The 26837-nt window shown below is 45.8% G+C and overlaps 2 protein-coding genes across 7 annotated transcripts in view; one reads left to right on the top strand and one right to left on the bottom strand.

The window, feature by feature from the left end:
* Positions 1-26837, bottom strand: part of LOC139023146 (V-set domain-containing T-cell activation inhibitor 1-like) — a 94125-nt gene that overhangs the window by 66136 nt on the left and 1152 nt on the right. The gene's annotated exons all lie outside the window — the stretch shown is intronic.
* Positions 2443-26837, top strand: LOC111953580 (la-related protein 4B). Of its 6 annotated transcripts, XM_023972959.2 has the most exons (18): positions 2444-2755; positions 7426-7590; positions 15520-15864; positions 16070-16211; positions 16354-16482; positions 16569-16617; positions 16714-16850; positions 22809-22912; positions 23537-23647; positions 23994-24047; positions 24138-24305; positions 24396-24472; positions 24664-24879; positions 25016-25061; positions 25263-25382; positions 25455-25552; positions 25661-25793; positions 25984-26837. In XM_023972959.2, the coding sequence occupies exons 2-18, from the start codon at positions 7492-7494 to the stop codon at positions 26134-26136; spliced, it is 2181 nt and encodes a 726-aa protein (XP_023828727.1). In that variant the 5' UTR covers positions 2444-2755; positions 7426-7491; the 3' UTR covers positions 26137-26837. The 6 variants fall into 6 exon arrangements, with proteins under 6 accessions (XP_023828725.1, XP_023828724.1, XP_070291688.1 ...); XM_023972957.2 differs by having other exon boundaries at positions 2443-2755; positions 7443-7590; positions 24138-24472; XM_023972956.2 differs by having other exon boundaries at positions 2443-2755; positions 24138-24472.

Genomic DNA, 26837 nt, shown 5'->3' with positions numbered 1-26837 from the left:
GGAGGGACCCTACTGAGCTATACTTAGCTGGCCCTACTGACTATAACATCCTCCTGAGGGACCCATCTAGATATAACTGCTGAGGACCCCTATTGACTGTTAACATCCTCGTGAGGGCCCTACTGAGTGATACCTGGCTAGGGCCTACTGAGTTAAACTCCTCCTGAGGGGACCCTACTGAGTATAGCTGCTGACCCTACTGACTATAATTCCTCCTGAGGGGCCCTACTGACAATAACTCCTCCGTGAGGGCCCTTACTGACGTATTTACTCATGGGACACTACTGACTTTAACTCCTCCTTGAGGACCCACTGATCATACTGCAGGGACCCTTACTGACTATAACTCCTCCTTAGGACCCTACTGAGCATACTACTGGGATCCTATACTGTGACTTATAACTCCTACCTGTAGGGACCCTACTGAGGCTATACTGCTAGGGCCTACTTGAATATAACTCCTCCTGAGGGACCCTACTGAGTATACTACTGGGACCCTATGACTATAACTCCTCCTGAGGGACCCTACTGAGTATACTGCTGGACCCTACGACTAATCCTCCTGAGGACCCTACTGAGTAACTAGCTTAGGGCCCTACCTGACTATACTCTCCTGAGGACCTACTGAGCTATACTACTAGGGCCCTACGACTATAACTCCTCCTGAGGACCCTACTGAGTATACGTACTAGGGCCCTTACTGACTATAACTCCTCCTGAGGACCCTACTGAGTTACTACTAGGCCCTACTGACTATAACTCCTCCTGAGGCACGCCTATTGACTGATAACTCCTCCTGAGGGACCCGTACTGAGTATAACTCCTCCTGGGGACCCTACTGCAGTAACTCCTCCTGAGGGACCCTACTGATCATACTCTGGGACCCTTACTGACTAATAACTCCTCCTGAGGGCCCTATGCAAAAACTCCTCCTGAGGGACCCTACTGAGATATACTTGGGACCCTACTTGACTTTAACTCCTCCTGAGGACCCTACTATCATACTGCATGGACCCTACTGACTATAACTCCTCTGAGGACCCTAAATTGCTAAACTCCTCCTGATGGGAACCCTACTGACAGTATAACTCCTCCTGAGGGACCCTACTGAGCAACTGCAGGACCCTGGACTGATGTAATAACTCCATCCTGAGGGACCCTATGGACTGAGCTATAACTCTCCTGAGGGACCCTATGTTGACTATAACTCCTCCTGAGGGACCCTACTGGACATAACTCCCTCCCTTGAGGACCCTACTGACAGTATAACTCCTCCTGAGGGCCCTAATTGACTATAAACTTCCTGCCTGTACTGCAGGGGACCCTACTGACTATAACTCCTGCTGAGGCCCTACTGATATCATGCTGGACCCTACTCTGATATAAACTCCATCCTGAGGGACCCTACTATGACTAATAACTTCCTCCTGAGGACCCACTGACTATAACTCCTCCTGAGGACCCTACTGCTGACTATAACTCCTCCTGAGGACACCTACTATATACTGCTGGACCCTACGATATAACTCCTCCTGGAGGACCCTACTGAAACCTTCTGAGGACCCCTGATACTAACTCCTTACCTAGGGACCCTAGTTGACTATAACTCCTCCTGAGGGACCTACTGGTATAACTCCTCCTTGAAGGGACCCTATGACGATAACTCCCTCCTTTTCCTTCATGAGGGACCCTACTGACTATAACTCCTCCTGAGGGACCCTACTGAGTATACTGCTGGGACCCTATTTACTATAACTCCTCATGAGGGACCCTACTGACTATAACTCCTCTTGAGGGACCCTATACTGCTGGGACTCTACAGAGTATGGACTCCACCGAGGGACCCTTCTGAGTATGGACTCCACCTGAGGGACCCTTCTGAGTATGGACTCCACCTGAGGGGCACTATGGACTTCTACTCTGTGAAAATGTTTACCACTGGGACTCTACTTTAAAATAGTCTAGATGGCACTTTTATGTGTACAATCCCCTGCCCAGGCTGAAACAATAGATGTTCACTGCTTACTATAACCAAGGAATATTAGGGGAAAACCTTTCTATGCTTTATCACTATAACTGTTGAGTGATTTAGGTTTTTTCGTTTCATTTTGTGGTGAATGAATGGTGTATCTTATTATGTCAGTCATGTACTGTATGTTCAGAAATAAACATTATTGAAATCTGTCATTTTTATTCATTATTCAAACCTCTCTATCAGCCAACATTCCAGACAGCACCTGTGACCTGCCATAGGCAGCAGATCCGACCATTAGCACTCGTTCATTCTTCTCTGTGTAACAATTGGGATAATGGGCCAATTCGGAGTACAATGTATTTCTGCTCCCTGGATTGGGMTACGTTTTCCCGAMCCATATCTTGKGCCGGCTCCGTGGTGTWTTAATCTACACAGGAAGACTGTCCGACCAGCTGTAAACAAGCGAGTCGGATCTGCTSGCTACACCTGAAAATAATGCAAAGAAGTTKAGAGATTTTTTTCGAATATAAATGTTTGCTAATTTAAACAAACATTTTTCAAATTCCTCAGATTTTTCGTTAACACAAACTTAACCTTTAAAAATAATATAGATTTTTTTTGGTCTCGGTAGGCTGTTGGTGCCCATGGTTACTGAAAAGTTTTGTTTACATGTCATTTTGGAGGAGGTAGACTTGACGGGCGGGCGGTCTGAAAAGCAACACACACGGCTAAACTAGCTAACATCATATGCAGAGGAGAATATTAGCCAAAATTGGCCAGGTGAGTTGCTTTGCCTATGTTACGTTAGTTAGCAAAGCAAACTGWTTCAATAAGTTATTTGGTCAATGACTGTGAAAGTTAACGTTAGCTAATACATCWTTGTTATTCTCACCATATGTTGTGAACCGATCAAAGAAACTTGTCCCTGTTGATTTATTTTGTTACTGTAATTAGCTCCATTATATATGGCTAGTTGGATGCGCACCTKTCTAGCTAACTTTGCCAGATTAAGCAACGGCCACTGGGAACTAACATTCGCTTACGGTGACTAACTAGCTAGGTTTGTTAGTCAATGTGGACAGTAAGTAAGRACCGCTAGTTAGCTAACGCTAACGTCAGCTGTTTTCGCTACAGGGCCAATCAGGGGTGTAATCATTAGTCCAAACCGTTGCAAAACGGAAAATGAATTCTCCATTGCATAAATACAGTTGCTATATGTCACTCCACGTTTCGTTCTGGTTGCTTCCGTTTTAGAAACGTTTTGCAACATATTCGGCGTAATGAATACGCCCCAGGTGAATGAGTCATGTGCTGGCAAGTGGCAGCTCACCATTAGCTAAAGCTGGCATGTTGTCGACCTCTATTTTGCAAAGTTAACTTTAGCTAGCTAGTCATRTTATGTAGGCTAGTCACACAAATTCCCTCGCCCAAATTATATGTAACGTTATTAGTCAAACAAGCGCTCTATTCAATCCGCACCACGGAAAATCTGCTTTACAGCGTGATTGAAACTTAAATGCAATGTTGCTGSTTTAGCGGAGACTACATTCACGTTAAACGCATATGTCGGTTCAATCGTAAATTACTTAACAATTTCTATCGCGGAATCTGTAACGCGTCAGRTTTACAGATTGAATAGAGCCCTTAGTCCAAATTGACATGAATGCTCTCACAAAGCCAACTGTGTCACTGACTGATCTTTCAAAATCTGTCTGCAAATGTGGTGCAACAAGCTTCATAAATTCATAGTCAGCTGTCAGTGTCTGGTAACTTGCAGTCAGATGTCCAGAGCCCGAATCAGTAGATTGTGTCTGCGGCATGCACTGGTTGAGCACATTCTCCTCTCTATTCATACTGAACAAAAATAGATTTTTAAAGATTCAAAGACTTWACTGAGTTACAATTAATATAAGGAAATCAGTCAATTGAAATAAATTCATTAGMSCKTAATCTATGGATTTCACATGACTGGGCAYGAGCGCAGCCATGGGTGGSCCTGATAGGGCATAGGCCCACCCACTGGGGAGCCAGGCCCAGCCAATCAGAATGAGTTTTTCCACACAAAAGAGCTTTATTACAGAAATAAATACTCCTCAGCACTCCCTCAGACGATCCCGCAGGTGAAGAAGCCGGATGTGGAGGTCCTGGGCTGGCTTGGTTACACGTGGTCTTCGGTTGTGAGGCTAGTTGAACGTACTGKCAAATTCTCTAAAATGACGTTGGAGGTGGCRTATGGTAGAGAAATTAACATTAAATTATCTGGCAACAGCTCTGGTGGGCATTCTTGCAGTTAGCARGCCAATTGCACTTTCCCTCAACTTGGCACATCTYTGGCATTGTTGTGACAAAAGTTACCTTTTATTGTTCCCAGCACAAGGTGCACCTGTGTAATGATCATGCTGTTTAATCAGCTTCTTGATATGCCAAACCTGTCAGGTGGATGGATTATCTTGGCAAAGAAAAAGGTTCTTGTCGTTCAACCAGAGCTCACGCTGAGGTTGGCTTAGTTCTGTAGGTGATCTTTGTCCTTTCAACACGGGGACCGCAAGTCCTCGGAACAGAAAGTTACATTTTCGTCAAGGGCTAGGAGGGGAGAGAAAGGCGTGTTTCATAGTTTATAACCAATGTCGGTTTACATGGGCAGGGCCACTGAGTTGAGCATAGTTTACTCTATGACAAACCGTTCTCTCATTAAGAAGCTAAATTACATCTTTTCACAAATAGTTTAATATTTCAACATTTAAATTGCACAACAATTCCATGTGCATCTGATAACTATAATGTGTAGACTTTCCAAGATACAGTTTATGTCGTCCTATCATCAGTAATAATGTCTCAGACGCCAACTGATCTGGCATCATATTCATTTAGTACCAACGTATATTTTCAGCTGGTTGGATTACCGAGATATGGTTCCTTTACCCCCACCATTTGATGTTCCCAGACTCTCTGTGTTTAACAAAGGCTTTTCAAGAGTCCTTCAGTAGAGTCAAGAGAGAAGGGAGAAAGGTATTTATGGGGGGGGGGTCATAAACCTCACCCACAGGCAAACGTCATGACACACAATACCTCATAATGATAAATCAAAAACAGGTTTTATAATTTTTTGCAAAAACATTTACATAAGTATTCAGACTGTTTACTCAGTACTTTGTTGAAGCACCTTTGGCAGGGATTACAGCCTCGAGTCTTCTTGGGTATGACGTTACAAGCTTGGCACACCTGTATTGGGAAGTTTCTCCCATTCTTCTCTCCAGATCCTCTCAAGCTCTGTCAGGTTGGATGGGCAGCTATTTTCAGGTCTCTCCAGAGATGTTCGATCGGAAGTCAGGCCTCTGGCGGCGGCGCCACCTTTCGACGGCACTTCAGGAGCTTCAGAGACGTCCCGAAGCACCCTAGCAATTGTCTTGCCCTGTGTGCTTAGGGTCGTGTACCTTTGGAAGGTGAACCTTCTTGGGGACCTTCAATGCTGCAGAAATGTTTTGGTACCCTTCCCAGATCTGTGCTTCGACAGCACTCCTGTCTCAGAGCTCTATGGACAATTCCTTCGACCTTATGGCTTGGTTTTTGCTCTGACATGCACTGTCCTGTGGGAACTTATATAGACACGGTGTGTGCGCTTTCCAAATCATGTCCAATCATTTATTTACACAGGTTGGCTCCAATCAAGTTGTAGAAACATCTCAAGGATGATGCAATGGAAACGGATGCATCTGGCTCAATTGCTAGTCTCATGAGCAAAGGGTCTGAATACATGTAAGAAGGGAATTCCTGTTTTTATTTAATACATTTTCAAAAATTTCTATTTTTTCAGTTTTGAATATGAGGTGTGTTACTTTCTGAGGTATTTTATTAGTAATTTATCCATTTTAGAATAAGAGCTATAAGTAACAAAATGGGGTCTGAATACTTTCCGAGGCACTGTATAAAAATAAACTCAGCAAAGGAAAAGTCATCTACTGTCAACTGCGTTTATTTTCAGCAAAATCTAAATGTGTAGTGTCGTTGAACATAACAGATTCAACAACTGAGACATAAACTGAACAACGCTTCCACAGACATGTGACTACAGAACTGAATAATGTGTCCCTGAACAAAGGGGGTCAAAATCAAAAGTAACAGTCATTATCTGGTGTGGGCCCACCAGCTGCATTAAGTATTGCAGTGCATTCCTCCTCATGGACTGCACCAGCTTTGCCAGTCTTGCGTGTGATGTGTACCCCACTCTTCCACCAGGCCCTGCAAGTTCCCGGACATTTCTGGGGGGAATGCCATAGCCTCACCCTCCGATCCAACAGGTCCAGACGTGCTCAATGGGATTGAGATCCAGGCTCTTCGCTGGCCATGGCAGAACACTGACATTCCTGTCTTGCAGGAAATTACGCACAGAACGATAGTATGGATGGTTGGCATTTGTCATGGCTGGAGGGTCATGTCGGGATGAGCCTGCTGGAAGGGTACCACAATGAGGGAGGGGATGTCTTCCTGTAACGAACAGCGTTGATGGGTGCCTGCAGATGACAACAGCTCACTCGATGTGCTGTGACATCGCCCAGACCATGAGGACCTACACTCAAGATCATCCGCCGTCCAGGTACAGGCTCGTGTGAACGCTCAGTCTTTGATGATCTACATCACACATCCGACCATCACCCTGGTTCAGAGACAGAAAACGCGACTGCGTCAGGGAAGAGCGCCTCTTTTTGCCAGTCCTGTTGGTCCGCGTGCCGGTGGGTTTGTGCCATAGGCGACTGGTTGCCGGTGATGTCTGGTGAGGGAACGTACTACAACGGCGGCCTACAAGCCCCAGTCCAGCTCCTCTTCCGGCCTATTGGCGGACAGTCTGAGCACTAATGGAGGATTGATGCGCGTTCCTATGTATACTCGGGAAGTGTTGATTGACCATCTGTACCTGTCACGCAGGTTTGATGTTCGGATGTACAATCCTGTGCAGGTGTTGTTACCGTGGTTGCCACTGCGCAGGACGATCAGCTGTGTCCGTCCTGTCTCCCTGTAGCACTTGTTCTTAGGCGTGCCACAGTACGGGACATTCGAATTTATTGCCTGGCCACAAGCTGCCGTCCTCAATGCTCGCTCTGCAGCATTTGCCTAAGGCAACTTTCATGCAGATGAGCAGGGACCCTGGGCATCTTTCTTTTGGTGTTTTTACGAGTCAGTGAAGGACGGCCTCTTTAGTGTCAGTAAGTTTTCAATGAACTGTGACCTACTTCACATGATATGTCGTAAGCTCGGTTCGTGTCTTACCGACCGTTCCAGAAGCGTGACTGTTCAGTATTGTTTTATGGCTAATTGCACCAGCATGCGCGGCGGACGGGTCTAAACTCCCTTTCACGAATGAAACTCTGTGTAAGTTATTTGGAATTCCGAACTGTATACTCTGAAAGACAGGGTCCTGAAAAAGGGACGTTTCTATTTTTTGCTGAGTTTAGATATATCCCCCAACCAGCTTCCCTGGTGACAGCAGCACACATCCCTGAGAGGAGTTCAGACGTCACATGACGTCAGACCAGGAGTCGGCCGTCCCAGCTGAGCCTCCGGTGCTGCTAACGCGGGAGACGTGGTCACATCACCTCGGTCTGGAGCGTCAACACCTGGTACAGTACTGTCACTAAAGGTCTTTACTCACACACACAGCCTTTTGGGTCTGGCATAGTAGATAACATGTTTCTCAGCTATGTGGCCTGACCAGTAAAAACCTCCTAGCTCTAATCATTAGATACAAGACCTACGTTGCAGATTGTCACAAGGATTGTGCAGTTGTTTGTGACTTGATGTGTTGTTCAGATTGTTCATTAGTACACACACACTAGCATACATCCCATATACACCCGTAACTATTTTATCCCTCCTGCTGCTCAGAGCTTCAGTGGGTATTTAGCCATAGAGTCACAGTCTAGGCATGCCTTCTGTAGTGGCCTTGCAGGGAGAGAGAGTGAGAAAGGGAGTAAGTCAGCCAAATAGGCAAGAGTAAACGTGAACAAGAGAACCTAAAAGGGACAGAGGGAGGGAGAAGGAGAGATAGGGGGGTGGCTTCCTCTATGCTCTTGCATTGGTGCACGTCTGGCCATGTGCCTATTCCAACTATAACCACACACTGGGGGGCTCTCTTGAGTGGCAGGGCCATGTGAGCTCCTTCACATGTGCTGTTCTGGGCAGGGGAGGAGGAAAGCATGAGAAGAGAAGGGGAAAGTGATTGATAGTTACGGTCTTTCCTCTTTCTGTGTGAGATGAGCTAGTGAGAGGATCTGTGTCTGAGTGTTGTTGAGGTGCTTGGCTGTTGTAGAGGCTTGTAGTGAAGATGGCTGCTGCTGCAGTAAGGAGCTGAGCCCAGGCCTGCTGAGTGATAGGACCAGGCTGCTTCAGGTATCAAGCCCAGAGGGGCTAGGGGGCAAGAACCAGGACAGGTCACATGCTAATGGCCTGGCTCAACATGTATATGACCAACTGGCTCAACACACTTGTGTGCCAGACGGACCAGCCAAATGGAAGATTCAGGAACAGGAGAAGAAGAACAATGTCATCCAAGACAACGTGTCGACAGGCCCCATGGCGAGAGGTAGCGGAGTCGGTGGCCACTCAGTCCAGAACACTCACAGGAGGAGGAACCGGCTATTATTAACGCCTCCACGGGCCCCGGCATGGTCAGACAGACCAACACACACACACATACACTCCATGGAGGCAGGAGTGCCACACACACACACTGCCAAGGCCAGGGCCAGCTGTGAGAATGTTCTGTATATGGAGGAGGGTGTGGAGAGCCAATTAAAACAGAAGATAGTAGACAACAGCATGGAGAATTCACCTAGACAAAGGATAGAGAACACCATGCAGAACCCACCCAAACAAAAGATGAAGACATTTGAGAACCTAGCAAGACAGATGGAGAACACCATGCAGAACCCACCCAAACAAAAGATGAAGACATTTGAGAACCTAGCAAGACAGATGGAGAACACCATGCAGAACCCAGCCAAACAGAGAACACCATGGAGAACCCAGAAAGACAGAAAATAGTGAACACAATTGAGAGCCCAGTGAGACAGAGGATAGCAGAGAATGAAGTGCTCGGGATACCTGGTTCAGCCGGACCCTGGACCCTGGCCAGGAAGAGACAGAGGGTTGGGGAACCCGCCTGGTCAAGACATCCCCAACCCACCAGCTGTATGATGTCAGAGCTGGGGGGATTACCTCAATTTAGTGGCGGATTGATGAGGAATACTGTGTTGTCAGGGAACCCCTGGGGCGGGGTTTCAGGGCCAGAACTCAGAGCTTCTACAGCGCCTGCTCCATCGACGCATATGACCTCGACCCTGACCAATTGCAGACAGCGGAACAATTATCCTTTATTCAATCGAACATTGAAGAACCTACAGCTATCCAATCACATTCAGGGGAACATACAGCCTCTATCCGATCACACACAGAAGAACCTACAGCCAATGACCAATCACACAGAGTGAAATCTGCATACGCCTGACCTATGGCACATAACAGAACACAAGGCTTCTGAACCTATGGCTTCTGACCAATCACAAGCAGATGAATTTACACCCATCAACCAATCACAAACATTGGAACCAGCAGCTTTTGACCAATCCTATTGTGAGCCCCCCGTGGCACCAGCTCTGCCGGACCTTCTTTGGAGAAGCTATGAGGACCCTCAGGCATTACGACAGGACAGCCCCATCGCCCCCGGAAACACCAGAACCCTGCTGTTAACTGGAGACATTACAGCTCCCGACATACTTGAGCTGACATCCCGCCGGGAGGAGAGAGGGTGTGGTAAGAAGAGAGGTTCTATGCCCACAGAGAAGACAGTTCACAGCAGCCAGAAAAGAGAAAATGCAAAGAGGGATTTAAACCTCCATGATACCCATAACTCTATCCCCACCTCCACAGACTCCTGCCCTCCTGACCCTACCCTTACAGATTTAAATATCCATGATACCCATAACTCTAGCGGAGGGTGTTTTTCTTCGACTTGACCTTCTGAATTCCTCGGTTACCCGACACGTTGGCGCGCCTCCCTGCGGACTCCTAGCCGATCACGGAGCGTCTTTGGCGCCCCACCTCTCCACCATATCGAGACCTGTCGCTCCTTTCAATCCGCCTCAAGGTAGCGGGCGAGTTGCTGGTATTAACTGTACGCTCCCCTCGCTCGTAATTTTCCTTGATATTCTGTAAATTTTCCCGACTGGCTCCGTTTGTTTTCGGCCTGCCCTTGCCTGTAACGAAGACTCTTCTGCCCCCACCACCCCGGCCCATTTATTCACTTTTTCCGGAACTTCATTCATGGCTCACCATGTGCAAATTCGGTCCGGGTTACGACTACAGTTTCGTGAGCACCGGTCCCACATACTGGCGCTCTTTGAGTTCCGCGTACTTGCGTTGGCTAGTCCGAGAAGCCAAACATATCGCCACTATGACCGCCCTTGCGTCTGCCCTCCCATCAGAAGGGTAGCTCACACCCACCCCAACTTTTGCTTTCCCAATTACTGGGCAGGGGGGCCGCAACTGTCACTGGCTGGATATCCTGTTCCAGACGCCGGCCCTGTATCATGCATTTTCGGAGTGCCGGCATTCCATACTGGTTCCCGGCCAGTGGACAACTTCTGTTCCTGCCCTTGTTTGTCCACAACATTCCTGCCTCTTCGTGGTTGTATTTTCGTCCTCCGTACGTTTTCGCCGTGTTGACTCTGGGCATTTGCCGGCTACATTTAATGATCCTGCCCACTTATGTAACTGCGGCACCATGCCTCATCAATCCTGTTTTCGTTATCTAAGACTCGTCCTTTGGCCATCATTGCTTAGGTTCGTCTGAATATCCTGACTGAGGGACGGCGGCGGGAAGGCGTGGCGACGACCACCACCCACTACGAAAACCCCAGCCCCGCAATCTACACAGTTAGTTTCATACCAAGTTCCTTACACGACATCCTTCTAAGGAATCTCCTCAGCTTGTCGGGTGGCTGAGTTCCGCCGTCGCCGCTGAGGCATCATTTTGTCGCAGTTTTGGGTAGTTGGCAAACCAGGCTGGACTGCCATCGCCTGTACAAATACATCACTAAACACATTATGGGTCATTGGGCACCGCAAAGCTGCACGCCACAAGGCATTATCGCCCATCAAGTGTCCAGTCACATGCCAATGGCTGAGAGAAAGACAACGTCCCAACACGCATGATTTTTCATTTCGCCCGCTTCCCCGAAGAAGTGGCGCTTGTTCTAGGCGGGGGGGCACGGGGGGCACTACCTATTAAGATATTCCACAGAGGTGTCCATCCTTTTTGGTTGTCGTGGACCGTCCGCCACGGCTATCCCCTACAGAACCGCGCAACACAGACACAATCAACGCAGCAGGATTAAAGTAAGAGGAGTTTTGGATGACTACGATTTGGACAGCTGAGTTAGCTAAAGAAGAGCCAGGAAGTTCGAGGGAGTAGTAATTCGAATAGCTATACTTGAGGTAACAATAAATATTTGGTCGTATATAAAGATTTTAAAATCCGGACAGCGACGTTTTCCATATGTTTATTTGTTTTACTTTAGTTTTCCCCACAGTGCTTGGCAAGTGTGTACAACTTTATATACGTGTGAACCAACGGCATCGGTAACTAAAGTTAGCCCTACAGCCAGGGGTGGCTCAGAAATTAATTTTATTATTTTTTTTTTAATCTTTCTTTATTTAAATAGGCCAAGTCATTAAAACCAATTAATTTAAAATGCTGCTAACGACACTGGATGAGCTTTGGGATCCAATTGTGAGCGCCGTGCTATGGTCTGCTCAGGCGGTTGAATACCAGCCTGGATGTCGAAACGGGTGCCTGTAGTGGACGCCTTAACATGAGATGCTTGCGTTGGAACGTGAGGTCCTCGGAGCCGTATAACAAACGGAGCTTTTAATTCACCATGCATAGATGGAATAAGTATTGTCAACTAGACGTCCATTATATTTTTTTTAAATGGACTTTTTGCCCAAAACTAACTCTTTTTCCCAACATAACATGTGGTTGATTGTTTCTCATAGGGGGAAATTATTAGAAGGAATAAACTTTTTAAGATTCTTCTGTTTGAGATTTATCAGAGGGGAGAGGATGTTATTCCGCGTAAAGCTTTATTTAGGTGAAGAATGCATATCGCTGGTAATAAAAACTGCCTCGTCCTGGTTATCATCGTATCACAAATCTTAAAATCCTTTGTGAGGACAGTCAGCAGAATTAACGTCACAATAAACCATGTACATAATAATTTATGGAAGGCAAAGGTTCCGGTTTGGTGGTTACACAAGATGTTAAGGGGGCTGGTTTGCATGTTGGGGACGTCTTATAATGGTGCGAGATCATTATATATCGGTTTCAGTCTACAACAGTCTCTTGGGTAATTATGAAAGGAACTAGTTTCCCCTTTTAAATTTAGATAGAAAGATGTGTGTATTTTTCTAGTATTAATGTGGATGCTGTTTAGTATTGGTGATTACTTGTTTCTACTTAAAGTTATCTCTAATGCAGTATGAAATTTTTTGAGAATGTTTGAAGTGGTGTAAATGGTTCAAATTTCGTTTAATTTTGCAACTTTAAAGTTTTGGTATTGGTCAGCTGCCACGCTTATTCAGGTCCATTTGTTAAGAAGAAATGGATGTTAAGAAGATTTATAGAAAGAGGTAAAAATACAAGAATAATGCTTAATGGGAAGCTTTGATCTCCTCTCTCGCTCTTGATAAGGTAGAGACACAGAATCGAGGATGTCCCGCGGTGAGGAGAGTTACGCGCCAGCAAAGTCGAGAAAATCAAAGATTTAAATATCCATGATACCATAACTCTATCCACCTCACCAGACTCCTGCCCTCCTGACCCTACCTTACAGATTTAAATATCCATGAACCCATAACTCATACCCACCTCCACAGACTCCTGCCCTCCTGACCCTACCCTTACAGATTTAAATACCATGATACCCATAACTCTATCCCCACCTCCACAGACTCCTGCCCTCCTGACCCTACCCTTACAGATTTAAATATCCATGATACCCATAACTCTATCCCCACCTCACAGACTCCTGCCCTCCTGACCCTACCTTTACAAGATTTAAATATCCATGATACCCATAACTCTATCCCCACCCCCACAGACTCCCCTCCTTCCCTACCTTACAGATTAAATATCCATGATACCATAACTCTATCCCCACCCCCACAGACTCCTGCCCTCCTGACCCTACCGTTTACAGAGGAGCAGCTCACCCCCAGCTCTAGCCTAGTCCCAACTCCTCGCCCCCTTGCTTGGGGCAGTGAATGAAGCCACATGTGTAGTGGAGATGGAGGGCGCTGGAGATATCCAGACTGTCTCATTAACTGTGATCAGTGAGAGGAGATGGGGAGCTGGAGATATACCAGACTGTCTCAGTAAGTGTGATCAGTGAGAGGAGAGATGGAGGGCTGGAGATATACACGACTGTCCATAAACTGTGATCAGTGAAGAGATGGAGGGGCGGGAGATATACCAGACTGTCTCAGTAAGTGTGATCAGTGAGAGGAAGATGGAGGGGCTGGAGATATACCCAGACGTGTCTCATTAACTGTGATCAGTGAGAGGAGAGATGGAGGGGCTGGAGATATACCAGACTGTCTCAGTAGTGTGATCAGTGAGAGGAAAGATGGAGGGCTGGAGATATACCAGACTGTCTCATTAATGTGATCAGTGAGAGATGGAGGGGCGGGAGATATACCAGACTGTCTCGTAAGTATGATCAGTGAGAGGCTGTGAGGAGAAATGGAGGAGGAGACCATGCTCAGCAGGACAGTTGAGACCACACTAACAGAGGTATCACCAGTCTCACACCCTCACTATCGACAGTCTACCCAGTCTATGCGTGTCTCTACCCATGGACTTCACTTCTACTCTCATTCAAATCTGACCTTAGACAGTGGATGTGGAACTGAAGCTGAAACAAACTTGATCCGTATGATACTACTTCTGACCGCAACACCAAGCCTGACCAAAACATACCCATGGCATACTGGGAGACCTGACGGGATCATGTCAAACCTCCTGGAAATAACAGGAGCCCTGCTGATGACTCAGAGCTCACTGATTGGCCAGTCCGAGGCTGAGGTTATAGGGGGAAGGTCTGCAGGACAGAAAAGGAGCCGGAAACCAGTGTGGAACAGAAACACCTGGCAGGAAATGGCTTCCGTCACCTGTCACCCACCAGAGGGAGCAGCCATCTTCCTCAGGGTTGTGAGAACAGAGCCGGGTGCCCATCTTCCTCAGGACTGTGAGACCGAGCCGGGTGCCCATCTTCCTCAGGACTGTGAGGACAGAGCCGGGTGCCATCTTCCTCAGGACTGTGAGGACAGAGCCGGGTGCCCATCTTCCTCAGGACTGTGAGGACAGAGCCGGGTGCCCATCTTCCTCAGGACTGGAGGACAGAGCCGGGTGCCACTCTCCTCAGGACTGTGAGGACAGAGCCGGGTGCCCATCTTCCTCGACTGGTTGTGAGGACAAGCCGGTGCCCTCTTCCTCAGGACTGTGAGGACAAGAGCCGGGTGCCCATCTTCCTCAGGACTGTGAGAACAGAGCCGGGTGCCCATCTTCCTCAGGACTGTGAGGACAGAGCCTGGTGCCCATCTTCCTCAGGACTGTGAGGGACAGAGCCGGGTGCCCATCTCCTCAGGGTTGTGAGAACAGAGCCGGGTGGCCATCTTCCTCAGGACTGTGAGGACAGAGCCTGCGACCATCCTTCCCTACACTGGTGGGAGGACCAGATCCTGGTGCCCATCTTCCTCAGGACTGTGAGGACAGAGCCTGGTGCCCATCTTCCTCAGGACTGTGAGGACAGAGCCGGGTGCCCATCTTCCTCAGGACTGTGAGAACAGAGCCGGGTGCCCATCTTCCTTAGGACTGTGAGGAGGACGCAGAAAGCAGCCATCTGCTGAGGAGGAGGCTCTACTCCTGTCCCTCAGGACCTGCCTAGTGAGGACACTCACTTACCGCCCTGTAAAGGTTCTTCAACCTCCTTGTCCCCTTCCTCCTCTGTAGGGTCAGAGGGGAGTGATTGGAGAGTGAGTTCAGAGAGAGGAACTGAACCCACTGACTGCAGAACGCTGTCTAAGGAGAACAGTGAGGCCGGAACACACAATGACAAAAGGGCAGAGATACAGACTGACGACTGTGAAGAAACACATATAGGGAGGGATGTTGTGAAACAAAATGACAGAGTTGTAGAGAGCTCAGGGACACACACTGGGAGTAGAATCCCTCCCAGAGACATGTGTTGCAACAGATAGCCTCAGTAGTGTGTTTTGAGTAGGGACACACATTGACAGTAGTGTGTTTTGAGTCGGGACACACATTGACAGTAGTGAGGAGCCCCTGATCTTCGGTTACCACGGCGATAACTGTTCTGCTGTGAACTACCCTGGAGACGATGCAACAACTGCAGATTCCTATTTGCTGGCAGGTGTGCTGGGGGGTGGAGCATGATCAGATTGATGTTTACACCTCCACCCCATCTTACCAGATACAGTTCCTGGGTCAGAGGTCACTGCCTGTCACCACAGAGACGGGCACTGTGGGGCTTAGAGGTCAGACTGAAGAGCGTGGCATGATGGACATGGTGTCAGAGCTGCTTGGGGAGGAAGTGGACCCCACCTTCTCGGGCCTCTACCCCTCTCCCTGGATGCATTTAGGGCCAGGGCTGCAAGAGGGCTGTGGAGGATGGGCCCAGGGTATGGTGCCCAGCCAGGGTGAAGGCGAGGAGGGCTATAAGGAGGAGCAGCCCCCTAGATCCATGGCCTACACCACCTGCAGCACTCTGCTGCCCCAGGACTCTTGTCTCTGGGAAGGGCACCCTCACCACCAGCCTGTGAGTACTTCAGCCGTGTGTGTCTGTCAACTGTAGGGATGAGCAAACACACATCTCTATTCATGTGAGTTAAGAAGTTCTGTTCTGATCACGATTGACCCAGTTGAGACCTGGCAGGAGCAGAGGAGTACACACACACACACACTATAGAAGTTTTCTATTTTTTGAAGTCACACTGACCTTGGGTGTGTGTGTTCCCTTGCAGGAATCCACCCCGGTCTCTGAGCTGAACCCAAATGCTCAAGTATGGGCCAATCACACACTTAGCCTGGACCCCTCAGGCCTTGTCTACACTGACGCCCTCCAATCATGGCTGGCGGTGACCAGTCACCTTGACAACCAGGAAGGTAAGCATGCGGTAGTAGAGTGAATATAAAACAACGCCTAGCCCTTAATCCAGAGGGGGAGGCAGCTACTGGGTCTGCTGCCTTCTTCTTTGGCTTATTTTAGTGTCTGTCTAGTAAATGTCACTACCTGATTGGTCCTCAGGGTATGAGCAGGGATATGACTTGGAGGAAGTGGGCGAGGCTCAGCTGGAACCGGGCGGTGTAGAATTTCCGGTGGTCACCATGGGAAACCCGTCAGCCAATGGCCTGGTCCAGGACAGCTGTGTCTCAGGTACCAACATTACTGGCTGGTCAAACAAGACTGTTTATCAGATAATGTCTGATACAAATATATGTTATTAATGTTGATGCTTTCAGAGGAGCTCATGGAGCAGCTGAAGACCTCACTGAAGTCCTGTCTGTCACGGTACGTCTGTGTGATTGGTCAGTGGACAGCGAGGGTCGTTTCTGATTGGTCAGTGGGCAGTAAGGTTTGTTTTCTGATTGGCTGATGTCCCCTCAGGGAGAACCTGGCCAATGACCTCTACCTCGTCTCCCAGATGGACAGTGACCAGTACGTTCCCATAGCAACGCTTGCCAACCTCGACCACATCAAGAAGCTCAGCACGGACTTGGAGCTCATCTCTGACGTTCTCAAGTGTGAGTTAACTTAAGTTTTTGTGTGTGTACACCAACAGTCAAAAGTTTTAGAACACCTACTCATTCAAGGGTTTTTCTTTATTTTGACTATTTTCTACATTGTGGAATAATAGTGAAGACATCAAAACTATGAAATAACACATATGGAATCTGTAGTAACCAAAAAATAGCACATATGGAATCTGTAGTAACCAAAAAAGTGTTAAACAAATCAATATATATAGAGATTCTTCAAATAGGCTCCCTTTGCCTTGATGACAGCTTTGCAACCTTTTGGCATTCTCTCAACCAGCTTCACCTGGAATGCTTTTCCAACAGTCTTGAAGGAGTTCCCACATATGCTGAGCACTTGTTGGCTGCTTTTCCTTCACTCTGCGGTCCGACTCATCCCAAACCATCTCAATTTGGTTGTGGTCGGGTGACTGTGGAGGCCAGGTCATCTGATGCAGCACTCTCCTTCTTGGTCAAATAGCTCTTACACAGGCTGGAGGTGTGTTCGGTCATTGTCCTGTTGAAAACAAATTATAGTCCCACTAAGCCCAAACCAGATGGGATGGCGTATTGTTGCAGAAGGCTGTGGTAGCCATGCTTGTTAAGTGTGCCTTGAATTCTAAATAAATCACAAACAGTGTCACCAGCAAAGCACCCCCACACCATCACACCTCCTCCATGCTTCATGGTGGGAAATGCACATATGGAGATCATCCGTTCACCCACACCGCATATCACAAAGAAACGGAGATTGGAACCAAAAATCTCCAATTTGGACTCCGGACCAAAGGACAAATTTCCACCGGTCTAGTTTCCATTGCTCGTGTTTCTTGGCCCAAGCAAGTCTCTTCTTATTATTGGTGTCCTTTTAGTAGTGATTCCTTTGCAGCAATTCGACCATGATGGCCTTGTTCACACAGTCTCCTCTGAACAGTTGATGTTGAGATTAGAGGTTGACCGATTAATCAGAATGGGCGATTTAATTAGGGCCGATTTCAAGTTTTCATAACAATCGGTAATCGGTATTTTTGGACACCGATTTGACAATTTTTTAAAATGTGTATTTATTTTTGTATATATTTTTTTACACCTTTTATTTAACTAGGCAAGTCAGTTAAGAATACATTCTTATTTTCAATGACGGCCTAGGAACGGTGGGTTAACTGCCTTGTTCAGGGGCAGAATGACAGATTTTTACCTTGTCAGCTCGGGGATTCGTTTTTGCAATCTTCCGGTTACTAGTCCAACGCTCTAACCACCTGCCTTACATTGCACTTCACGAGGAGCCTGCGTGGCAGGCTGACTACCTGTTACGCGAGGGCAGCAAGAAGCCAAGGTAAGTTGCTAGCTAGCAATAAACTTATCTTATAAAAAACAATCAATCTTAACATAATCACTAGTTAACTACACATGGTTGATGATATTACTAGTTTATCTTTCAAATCAATACACAAGTATATATTTTTAAACCTGCATGTTTTGTTAATATTGCCTGCTAACATGAATTTCTTATAATTAAGGAAATTGTGTCACTTCTCTTGCGTTCCGTGCAAGCAGTCAGGGTATATGCAGCAGTTTGGGCCGCCTGGCTCATTGCGAACTGTGTGATGTCCATTTATTCCTAACAAAGGCCGTAATTAATTTGCCAGAATTGTACATAATTATGACATAACATTTAAGGTTGTACAATGTAACAGCAATATTTAGACTTAAGGATGCCATCCGTTAGATAAAATACYGAACGGTTCCGAATAAACGTTTTGTTTTCGAAYTGATAGTTTCCGGATTCGACCATTTTAATGACCAAAGGCTCGTATTTCTGTGTGTTATTATGTTATAATTAAGTCTATGATTTGATAGAGCAGTCTGACTGAGCGGTGGTAGGCAGCAACAGGCTCGTAAGCATTCATTCAATCAGCACTTTCGTGCGTTTGCCAGCAGCTATTGCGCTGTTTATGACTTCAAGCCTATCAACTCCCGAGATTAGGGTGGTGTAACCGATGTGAAATGGCTAGCTAGTTAGCGGTGTGCTCGCTAATAGCATTTCAAACGTCACTCGCTCTGAGACTTGGAGTAGTTGTTCCCCTTGCTCTGCTCGAGGGTGGCTGTTGTCGATGTGTTCCTGGTTCGTGCCCAGGTAGGAGCGAGGAGAGGGACGGAAGCTATACTGTTACACTGGCAATACTAAAGTGCCTATAAGAACATCCAATAGTCAAGGTATATGAAATACAAATCGTATAGAGAGAAATAGTCCTATAGTTCCTATAATAACTACAACCTAAAACTTCTTACATGGGAATATTGAAGACTCATGTTAAAAGGAACCACCAGCTTTCATATGTTCTCATGTTCTGAGCAAGGAACTTAAACGTTAGCTTTTTTACACGGGACATATTGCACTTTTATTTTCTTCTCCAACACTTTGTTTTTGCATTATTTAAACCAAATTGAACATGTTTCATTATTTATTTGAGGCTAAATTGATTTTATTCATGTAACATATTATGTTAAAATAAGTGTTCATTCAGTATTGTTGTAATTGTCATTATTACAAATACATTTAAAAAATCGGCCGATTTAATCGCTATCGGCTTTTTTGGTCCTCCAATAATCGGTATCGGTATCGGCATTGAAAAATCATAATCGGTCGACCTCTAGTTGAGATGTGTCAGTTACTTGAACTCTGTGAAGCATTTATTTGGGCTAAAAAAGTCAAACAGTCCATTTATATTTTCTATACATTTGGGTGAGGTTTTTTTCTCGCCTGAGTAGCCTCGTTTCATAAAATGAAACCATCTAGTGTTAAGCGAAATAACAACACAATACAGGTAGCCTAGTCAAATAATTAACATTCAATCACATTAACCGTTACTCTCTRGTGGAAATTCCACTAATGGGCCATATGTAGCCAAACGTAGCTGCTGCTCATGTTGGTATCTGTATTGATGGTACAAAAGCCATGACAGGGAGACATACTGGAGTGGAAACAGTTGCTGCCGACGCCACTTGGGTACACTGCAGCATCTACCGAGAGGCTCTTGCTGCCAAGGGAATGCCTGACAGCTTGAAAGACGTTTTGTACACTACAGTGAAAATGGTTAACTTTGTTAAAGCAAGGCCCCTGAACTCTTGTGTATTTTCTGCACTATGCAATGATATGGGCAGTGACCATGTAACGCTTTTACAACATACAGAAGTGCGCTGGTTCGCAAGGGGCAAAGTATTGACATGTTTTTTTTWAATTGAGAGACAAGCTTAAATTTTTCTTTACTGACCAAAATTTTCACTTGTCTGACCGCTTGCATGATGACGAGTTTCTCACACGACTGGCCTATCTGGGTGATGTTTTTTCTCGCCTGAATGATCTGAATCTAGGATTACAGAAACTCTCCACAACTATATTCAATGTGTGGGACAAAATTGAGGCTACGATTAAGAAGTTGGAGCTCTTTTCTGTCTGCATTAACAAGGACAACACACAGGTCTTTCCATCATTGTATAATTTTTTTGTGTGCAAATTAACTCAAGCTTACGGACAATGTCAAATGTGATAAAGCGAAGCACCTGAGTGAGCTAGGTGTGCAATTACGCAGGTACTTTCCTGAAACGGACGACACAAACAACTGGATTTTCGTTATCCCTTTCATGCCCTGCCTCCAGTCCACTTACCGATATCTGAACAAGAGAGTCTCATCAAAATTGCAACAAGCGGTTCTGTGAAAATGTAATTTAACCTCTACTTCATCACCCTCCCGGATCCGGGATCCTCCTCATCAAAAAAGCTGACTAACATAGCCTAGCCTAACGGGACAGGGATATCATATAATATAATTTTCATGAAATCACAAGTCCAATACAGCAAATGAAAGATAAACATCTTGTGAATCCAGGCATCATTTCCGATTTTTAAAATGTTTTACAGCGAAAACACAATATGTATTTCTATTAGCTAACCACAATAGCCAAACACACAACCGCATATTTTCACCATGTTTCCACCGCATAGGTAGCTTTCACAAAACCGACAAAATAGAGATAAAATGAATCACTAACCTTGAACAACTTCATCAGATGACAGTCTTATAACATGTTATACAATACATTTATGTTTTGTTCGAAAATGTGCATATTTGAGGTATAAATCATAGATTGCAGCCACCATCAAAAATAGCACCAAAGCAGACAGAATAATTACAGAGAACAACGTGAAATACATAAATACTCATCATAAAACATTTATGAAAAATACATGGTGTACAGCAAATGAAAGATAAACATCTTGTGAATCCAGCCAATATTTCCGATTTTTTTTTAAAGTGTTTTACAGCGAAAACACAATATAGAATTATATTAGCTTACCACAATAGCCAAACACACAAAGGCATTTATTCACCGCAAAGGTAGCTTTTGCAAAAACCAGCAATAGATATAAAATTAATCACTAACCTTTGGACAACTTCATCAGATGACAGTCTTATAACATCATGTTATACAATACATTTATGTTTTGTTCGAAAATGTGCATATTTAGAGCTGCAAATCGTGGTTATACCTGTCTCTTATACACATCTAGATGTGTATAAGAGACCGACATACAGCTTGGGTTATTGTGAGACAACGCTCACCAACACGGCGGAGAATAGGCATCAACATATTACACAGAAATACGAAATAACATCATAAATGTTTTCTTACTTTTGCTGAGCTTCCATCAGAATGTTGTACAAGGAGTCCTATTTCCAGAATAAATCGTTGTTTGGTTTTAGAATGTCCATTTCTTCTGTCGAATTCGCGCCACAATGCTAGCCAAGGTTGCTAACATTCCCATCCTCTCTTGGCGCAAAGAACGGAAAACTCCAAAAGTCCCAATAAATGTTGAATAAACTGATAAAACTCGGTTGAAAAAACCTACTTTATGATGTTTTTATCATATGTATCAAATAAAATCAGAGCCGGAGATATTCGCCGTGTATACCGAACGCTTTTCAGACGACAATGTCGAGCTCCCCCACGCGCCGTCGAAGACAAAGAAAATAACGGACCTGTCACTCCAAAAGCTCTTATTCGGCCTCAGATCAAGCTAGACACCCCATTCAACCTTCCACTGCCTGTTGACATCTAGTGGAAGGCGTATGAAGTGCATACATATCGATAAATAAAAGCCAGTTGAATAGGCAGGCCCTGAAACAGAGCCTCGTTTTCAGATTTTTCACTTCCTGTATGGAAGTTTGCTGCCAAATGAGTTCTGTTTTACTCACAGATATAATTCAAACAGTTTTAGAAACTTCTGAGTGTTTTCTATCCAATAGTAATAATAATATGCATATTGTATGATCTAGAACAGAGTACGAGGCCGTTTAAATTGGGCACGATTTTTTCCAAAGTGAAAACAGTGCCCCCCTATTGACAAGATTAATCAGAAGCCACTGCCAGATTTTTGGATAGGGCTGCGCTCAGAGTATCCTGCCTTGGCAAATCGTGCTGTTAAGACACTGATGCCCTTCTCGGTCCTCACTAGCATAAATAAATACAGGCACAGACTGTGTGTGGAAAAGGATTTAAGACTGAGACTCTCTCCAATACAACCCAACATTGCAGAGTTATGTGCATCCTTTCAAGCACACCCTTCTCATTAACCTGTGGTGAGTTATTCACAATTTTCGATGAACAAATAAGGTTTTATATGTAAGATGGTTAAATAAAGAGCAAAATGATTGCCAGGTTGTGACAAAAACTCACACTCATTCTTATGTTTAATAAATGTAGTGTGTGTGTATGTGTGTGGCAGGCTTACAATGATGGCAAAAAAACAACCCTGGTGCTAGAGGGTGTACGCAGCTGGAGGTTGAATGTTTGAAGCGGTACGGGACTGTAAAATGTTTGGGAATCACTGGTATACCTGATTGGGTAAGATGTTTACTTGGCGGGAGGGCGCTGACCGTGTCCTCTCTGCTGATTGGCTCGTAGCATTGCCACTGGTGGAGGTGGCAGAATGTGGGCAGAAGGTACGGCCAAATCAGGGTCGCTGTATCGTCATCCTCCGAGAGGTCCCAGAGACCACACCCCCAGAGGTAAGAATTAGTTGTTTTTAAACAACTAATTGACCGACATCGGTTCAATTATTTTTAATTCCATTTAGTTATGTTTTTTTCTGAGCTCAATGCTCAGTTTCTCTAGAGATACATCAGGGGTGTGTTCAGTTTGCTGGAACGTTTGCTATGTTGGGACACGTTTCCCCAAAACATTCTTGAAAAGGTTTTGAGGTACGTTTGCTCTGTTCGGTGGGTGTGGCTTCAAACAATGACTGACGTATTTAAAGGGCAGAGGTGCATTTTGAAGCCACAACCCAGCCCCTCCCCGTTTTTCAACTTGACGGTTCAGTACAGTACAGCATTCGTTCAATTGAACGTTCTAGTATGTTTTTATCATGGTACTTTTATTAATTGTTTTATTCTGTGTTGCTACAGCATTCAACCCACAGTGCATTTAATGTCCCCKAAAAATATCCAAAATTGAAAAACGTGATAATTTTTTTCAATTATCGAACTGAAAACAAACCGACCTCAAAAAGCACTTAAAGCTCAGCACTAACTGTAAGAAACCTGTGTCAGCCCTGTCTGCCCTGTCTGTCTGCCTGTCTGTCTGTCTGTCTGTTCGTTCTGACTTTGTGTGTGTTTATCTTGTTAAACCACCAGGAGGTAAAGGCTCTGTTTGCGTGTGAGAGCCTCCCCAGGATCCAGAGCTGTGAGTTTGCCCAGAACGACAACTGGTTCATCACCTTCCACAGTGAGGCTGACGCTCAACAGGTACTGCTTGGAGACTGAGGTTAGGGGGGTTAACGACAGGTAGGAGATACTGGGGTTAGGGGAGTTAACGACAGGTAGGAGAGACTGGGGTTAGGGGGGGTTAACGACAGGTAGGAGAGGGATTGATCCTCTAGACATTCATGCACATTTCATTGAGCTGCAGTTTTCAATCACTTCCAAAAGGTCCTTGATAACCCCATGTATTAAAAACACAGCACATCACACACACTGCCAAAACACTACCCGTGTGCGTCCGTGTGTGTGCGTGCGTGCGTGCGTGCGTGCGTGTGTGCGTGCGTGTGTGTGTGTGTGTGTGTGTGTGTGTGTGTGTGTGTGTGTGTTCCAGGCGTTCCAGTACCTAAGAGAGGAGGTAAGGACGTTCCAGGGGAAACCCATCAAGGTGAGTGTATGGTCCTTTTACTAAACAGTACTTTTCCATGCAAAATGGCAATCACATGATAAAAGATTGATTGGTTAATTCATTCATTAGGTGCGAATCAAGGCCAAAGTGATGGCAGTCACATCTTACGCTCCAAAGAATGGCTACAGGCCCAGCCCATACTACGCCCAGCCCACTTTCCAGCAGCCCCTCCCACAGCTCTACACAATGACCAATCAGAGCTTGGCTGCGATGGCCGTTTACACAGACCCTGTCATGGTGAGGTGGACATACACATACACACATACACACACGCAGGCAGGCACAAGCGTGCTCTCTCCCTGGTGTCATTGTTTTTCTGTCCAACAGATGGCGTCATTCTCTGGCTTCATGGACGGCTTCCCAGGATGCCCCAGCTTCAAGCTATCCCCCTCACACAGACACAGGTACTACACTCCTCACTCACGTTCTCATTCTGCAGAGACGTCTCTCTCCTTCTCCCAAGCTATAATTCTCTTGCTCTCTCTCTTTTTTTCTCTCTCCCTTTCTGTGTTTTGCTTGACGATGGAAGCATGTTTGTAGTTACGTTGTAGTGACGTGATTTTTTACATCTGTGTTTCCCTCTCTCCTCCATTAGGGGGCAGCGAGACCAGAGGCGGTTGTCTGGCGACAGGGGGCCGGGCCTTCTGGATGATCCCCCCTTCTTCCCGGAGGGTGGACCAATAGGATGCGTCCCTGGCCCCCCCAGGCAGGGTCGGCCACGGTTACCAGGCAACAGGCATAGGGACGGAGAGGGGGGTCGACGTGGAGGGAGAGGGGGGTCAGGGTCCTCCCCCAGCACTGACAGAGGAAGGTAGTGACCTCTATCCTCCAGCCCTTAGAGACAGGTCTCTTAGTCTCTAATGAAAATGAGTGATCAGGAAAAGGGAGAGGTACCACCTGAACCACCTGAACTGAAGAAGATTATGTTTCTCTCTCTCTCTCTGAAGGAGAGGTCCCATTGGTCAGAGGAGGAGAAGAGATGACAAGTACTCTGTAAGTACTTAAAGATGTGTTATAAAGGTTTTGTATCATTTCAGCCAGTAGTTTTGATAGTAGTGCTCACGAACCAAAACGGGACCCTGAAAATGTTGAACAAGTTGTCTTTTCTACAATGATGTGTGTGTGTGTGTGTGTGTGTGTGTGTGTGTGTGTGTGTGTGTGTGTGTGTGTGTGTGTGTGTGTTTGTTTGTTTAGAGAGGGCCCCCGCGCTCCTTGTCTCCCAGTCTGGAACTCGGCCCCAATAGCTTCCCCCCACTTCCCCTGGCTACAGCTTCTACAGCAACCAACATCCACAAGGCAACCAGCAACCACAAGGTAACTAAGAATCACACAAACACACTCACACACTCCCTCTACTTTCTTGTAAGGTTGTTTTTCTTGTTCCAGAGTCCAGTTAGAGGCAGCAGTACCAGCGAACCAACCACTGTGACATCACAAGACCTCCAGCCTATCACAGCATTGCCTCAGAAAATCCTCCCCCTAGAGTGAGTATATTCTCCTTCCTTACTTTACGGAAGAAAGTTACAGACTTGTCAGTATTATGGTATGTTATGTTTGTGCTGTGTTATATGGTGGTTGTTGCTGTCCCACAGGAAGCTAAAGAAAACTGTAGCGTCTCCCAAGAGAACCACAGGAGCTCGTCCGACCGCGAAGGAACCGCCTCAGACCACAAAGGGGAACAGACCAGAAGCGGTGAGACGACTCACAGACTACAGAGACAAACTGGTTAATAGTTTTTTTTTTTAAATGGTGAAGTTGAATGTACCGCAGCATGGCTACATCTCAATAGTKAAAAATGGTTTCCTCACCTCATCAGTGCAGAGGAAGGAGAAGAGACTATTGAGATGCAGTCATCTGTCTACCAGAGAAGTAGTGTATGCTGGGTACTGACCGGTCCTGTGTTGTGAATGGTTAGGAGTCCAAGAAGCCAAGCTACGCTGAGATCTGCCAGCGGATACGAGCTAATCAGATGCTCACCGCAAAGGCTACTGACCACACCCCCTTGGGGACGGAGCTTGTTCCAGCCTATCCTGCGCAGGCGCCTGACCCGGCCCAGTTATCACGGTGACCAGAGTGAGAGAGTTACTTTGGGTTGGGGAGYGAAGGAGAGAAGGGGAAGAAGTTCTTCAAGCCAAAGAAAAAACTAGAAAAGTTGTAGCACTGTTGTTTCTCTCTGCTGTCTGTTCGTCTGACTTGACGGACCTTTCTGACTTTCTGAAATCTTTATGTTTTGATATTGATTGATTTCTTTTGATTAATATTGATCAGTATTTAGAGGATTGGAAATCAGATTTCTGTATTAATTCCTTAGTCTAAATAACTTAATCGGAACATTTACAGTAACTACGAACAGCCAGACACTGAGTGACAAGAGGCTAAAGCACTGATATCATATAACATTTTGTTTCTGCATGAGTTTTAGATGTCATTTATTTTATGTTAGATGGAATTCCTTTTGTGTTGACTGGGGGAGGGGGAGTCTCTTACAGACAGACGTTAGAAGAGGAACAACTCTGGTCGATATTGATAAGTTTGCATACAGATACAACATTGTTAGAGTTACTTGAGTTAACAACTTGATTTGGAATCAGGGGTGGTGGGAGGTAAATCGTTTTCAGTTCAGATTCCCTGTGTTTAAGATAGATTCAGTTTGTAAATGTGGGTATTAGATTGAGGCATGATTTAAAAAGGTGCATTTTTTTTCTGTACAGATGTAAATATTTTGACTGTTATTAAACAATTGCCTTAATAATAAACAGTAAACATATA

Source organism: Salvelinus sp. IW2-2015, linkage group LG27 (genome assembly GCF_002910315.2).
Source record: "Salvelinus sp. IW2-2015 linkage group LG27, ASM291031v2, whole genome shotgun sequence".
NCBI classification, from domain to species: Eukaryota; Metazoa; Chordata; class Actinopteri; order Salmoniformes; family Salmonidae; genus Salvelinus; species Salvelinus sp. IW2-2015.
The sequence above is the reverse complement of the archived record's forward strand: the minus strand, read 5'-3'. Positions and strand labels throughout refer to the sequence as shown.

Excerpts from the sequence above, each read along its gene's own strand:
- LOC111953580 (XM_023972957.2), top strand. The coding sequence starts at position 7,492 with ATGACGTCAGACCAGGAGTCGGCCGTCCCAGCTGAGCCTCCGGTGCTG. Across the intron at positions 24,473-24,663 it reads TCCCCCTCACACAGACACAG|GGGGCAGCGAGACCAGAGGC; the intron begins GTACTACACTCC and ends CTCCTCCATTAG. Across the intron at positions 25,794-25,983 it reads CAGACTACAGAGACAAACTG|GAGTCCAAGAAGCCAAGCTA; the intron begins GTTAATAGTTTT and ends GTGAATGGTTAG.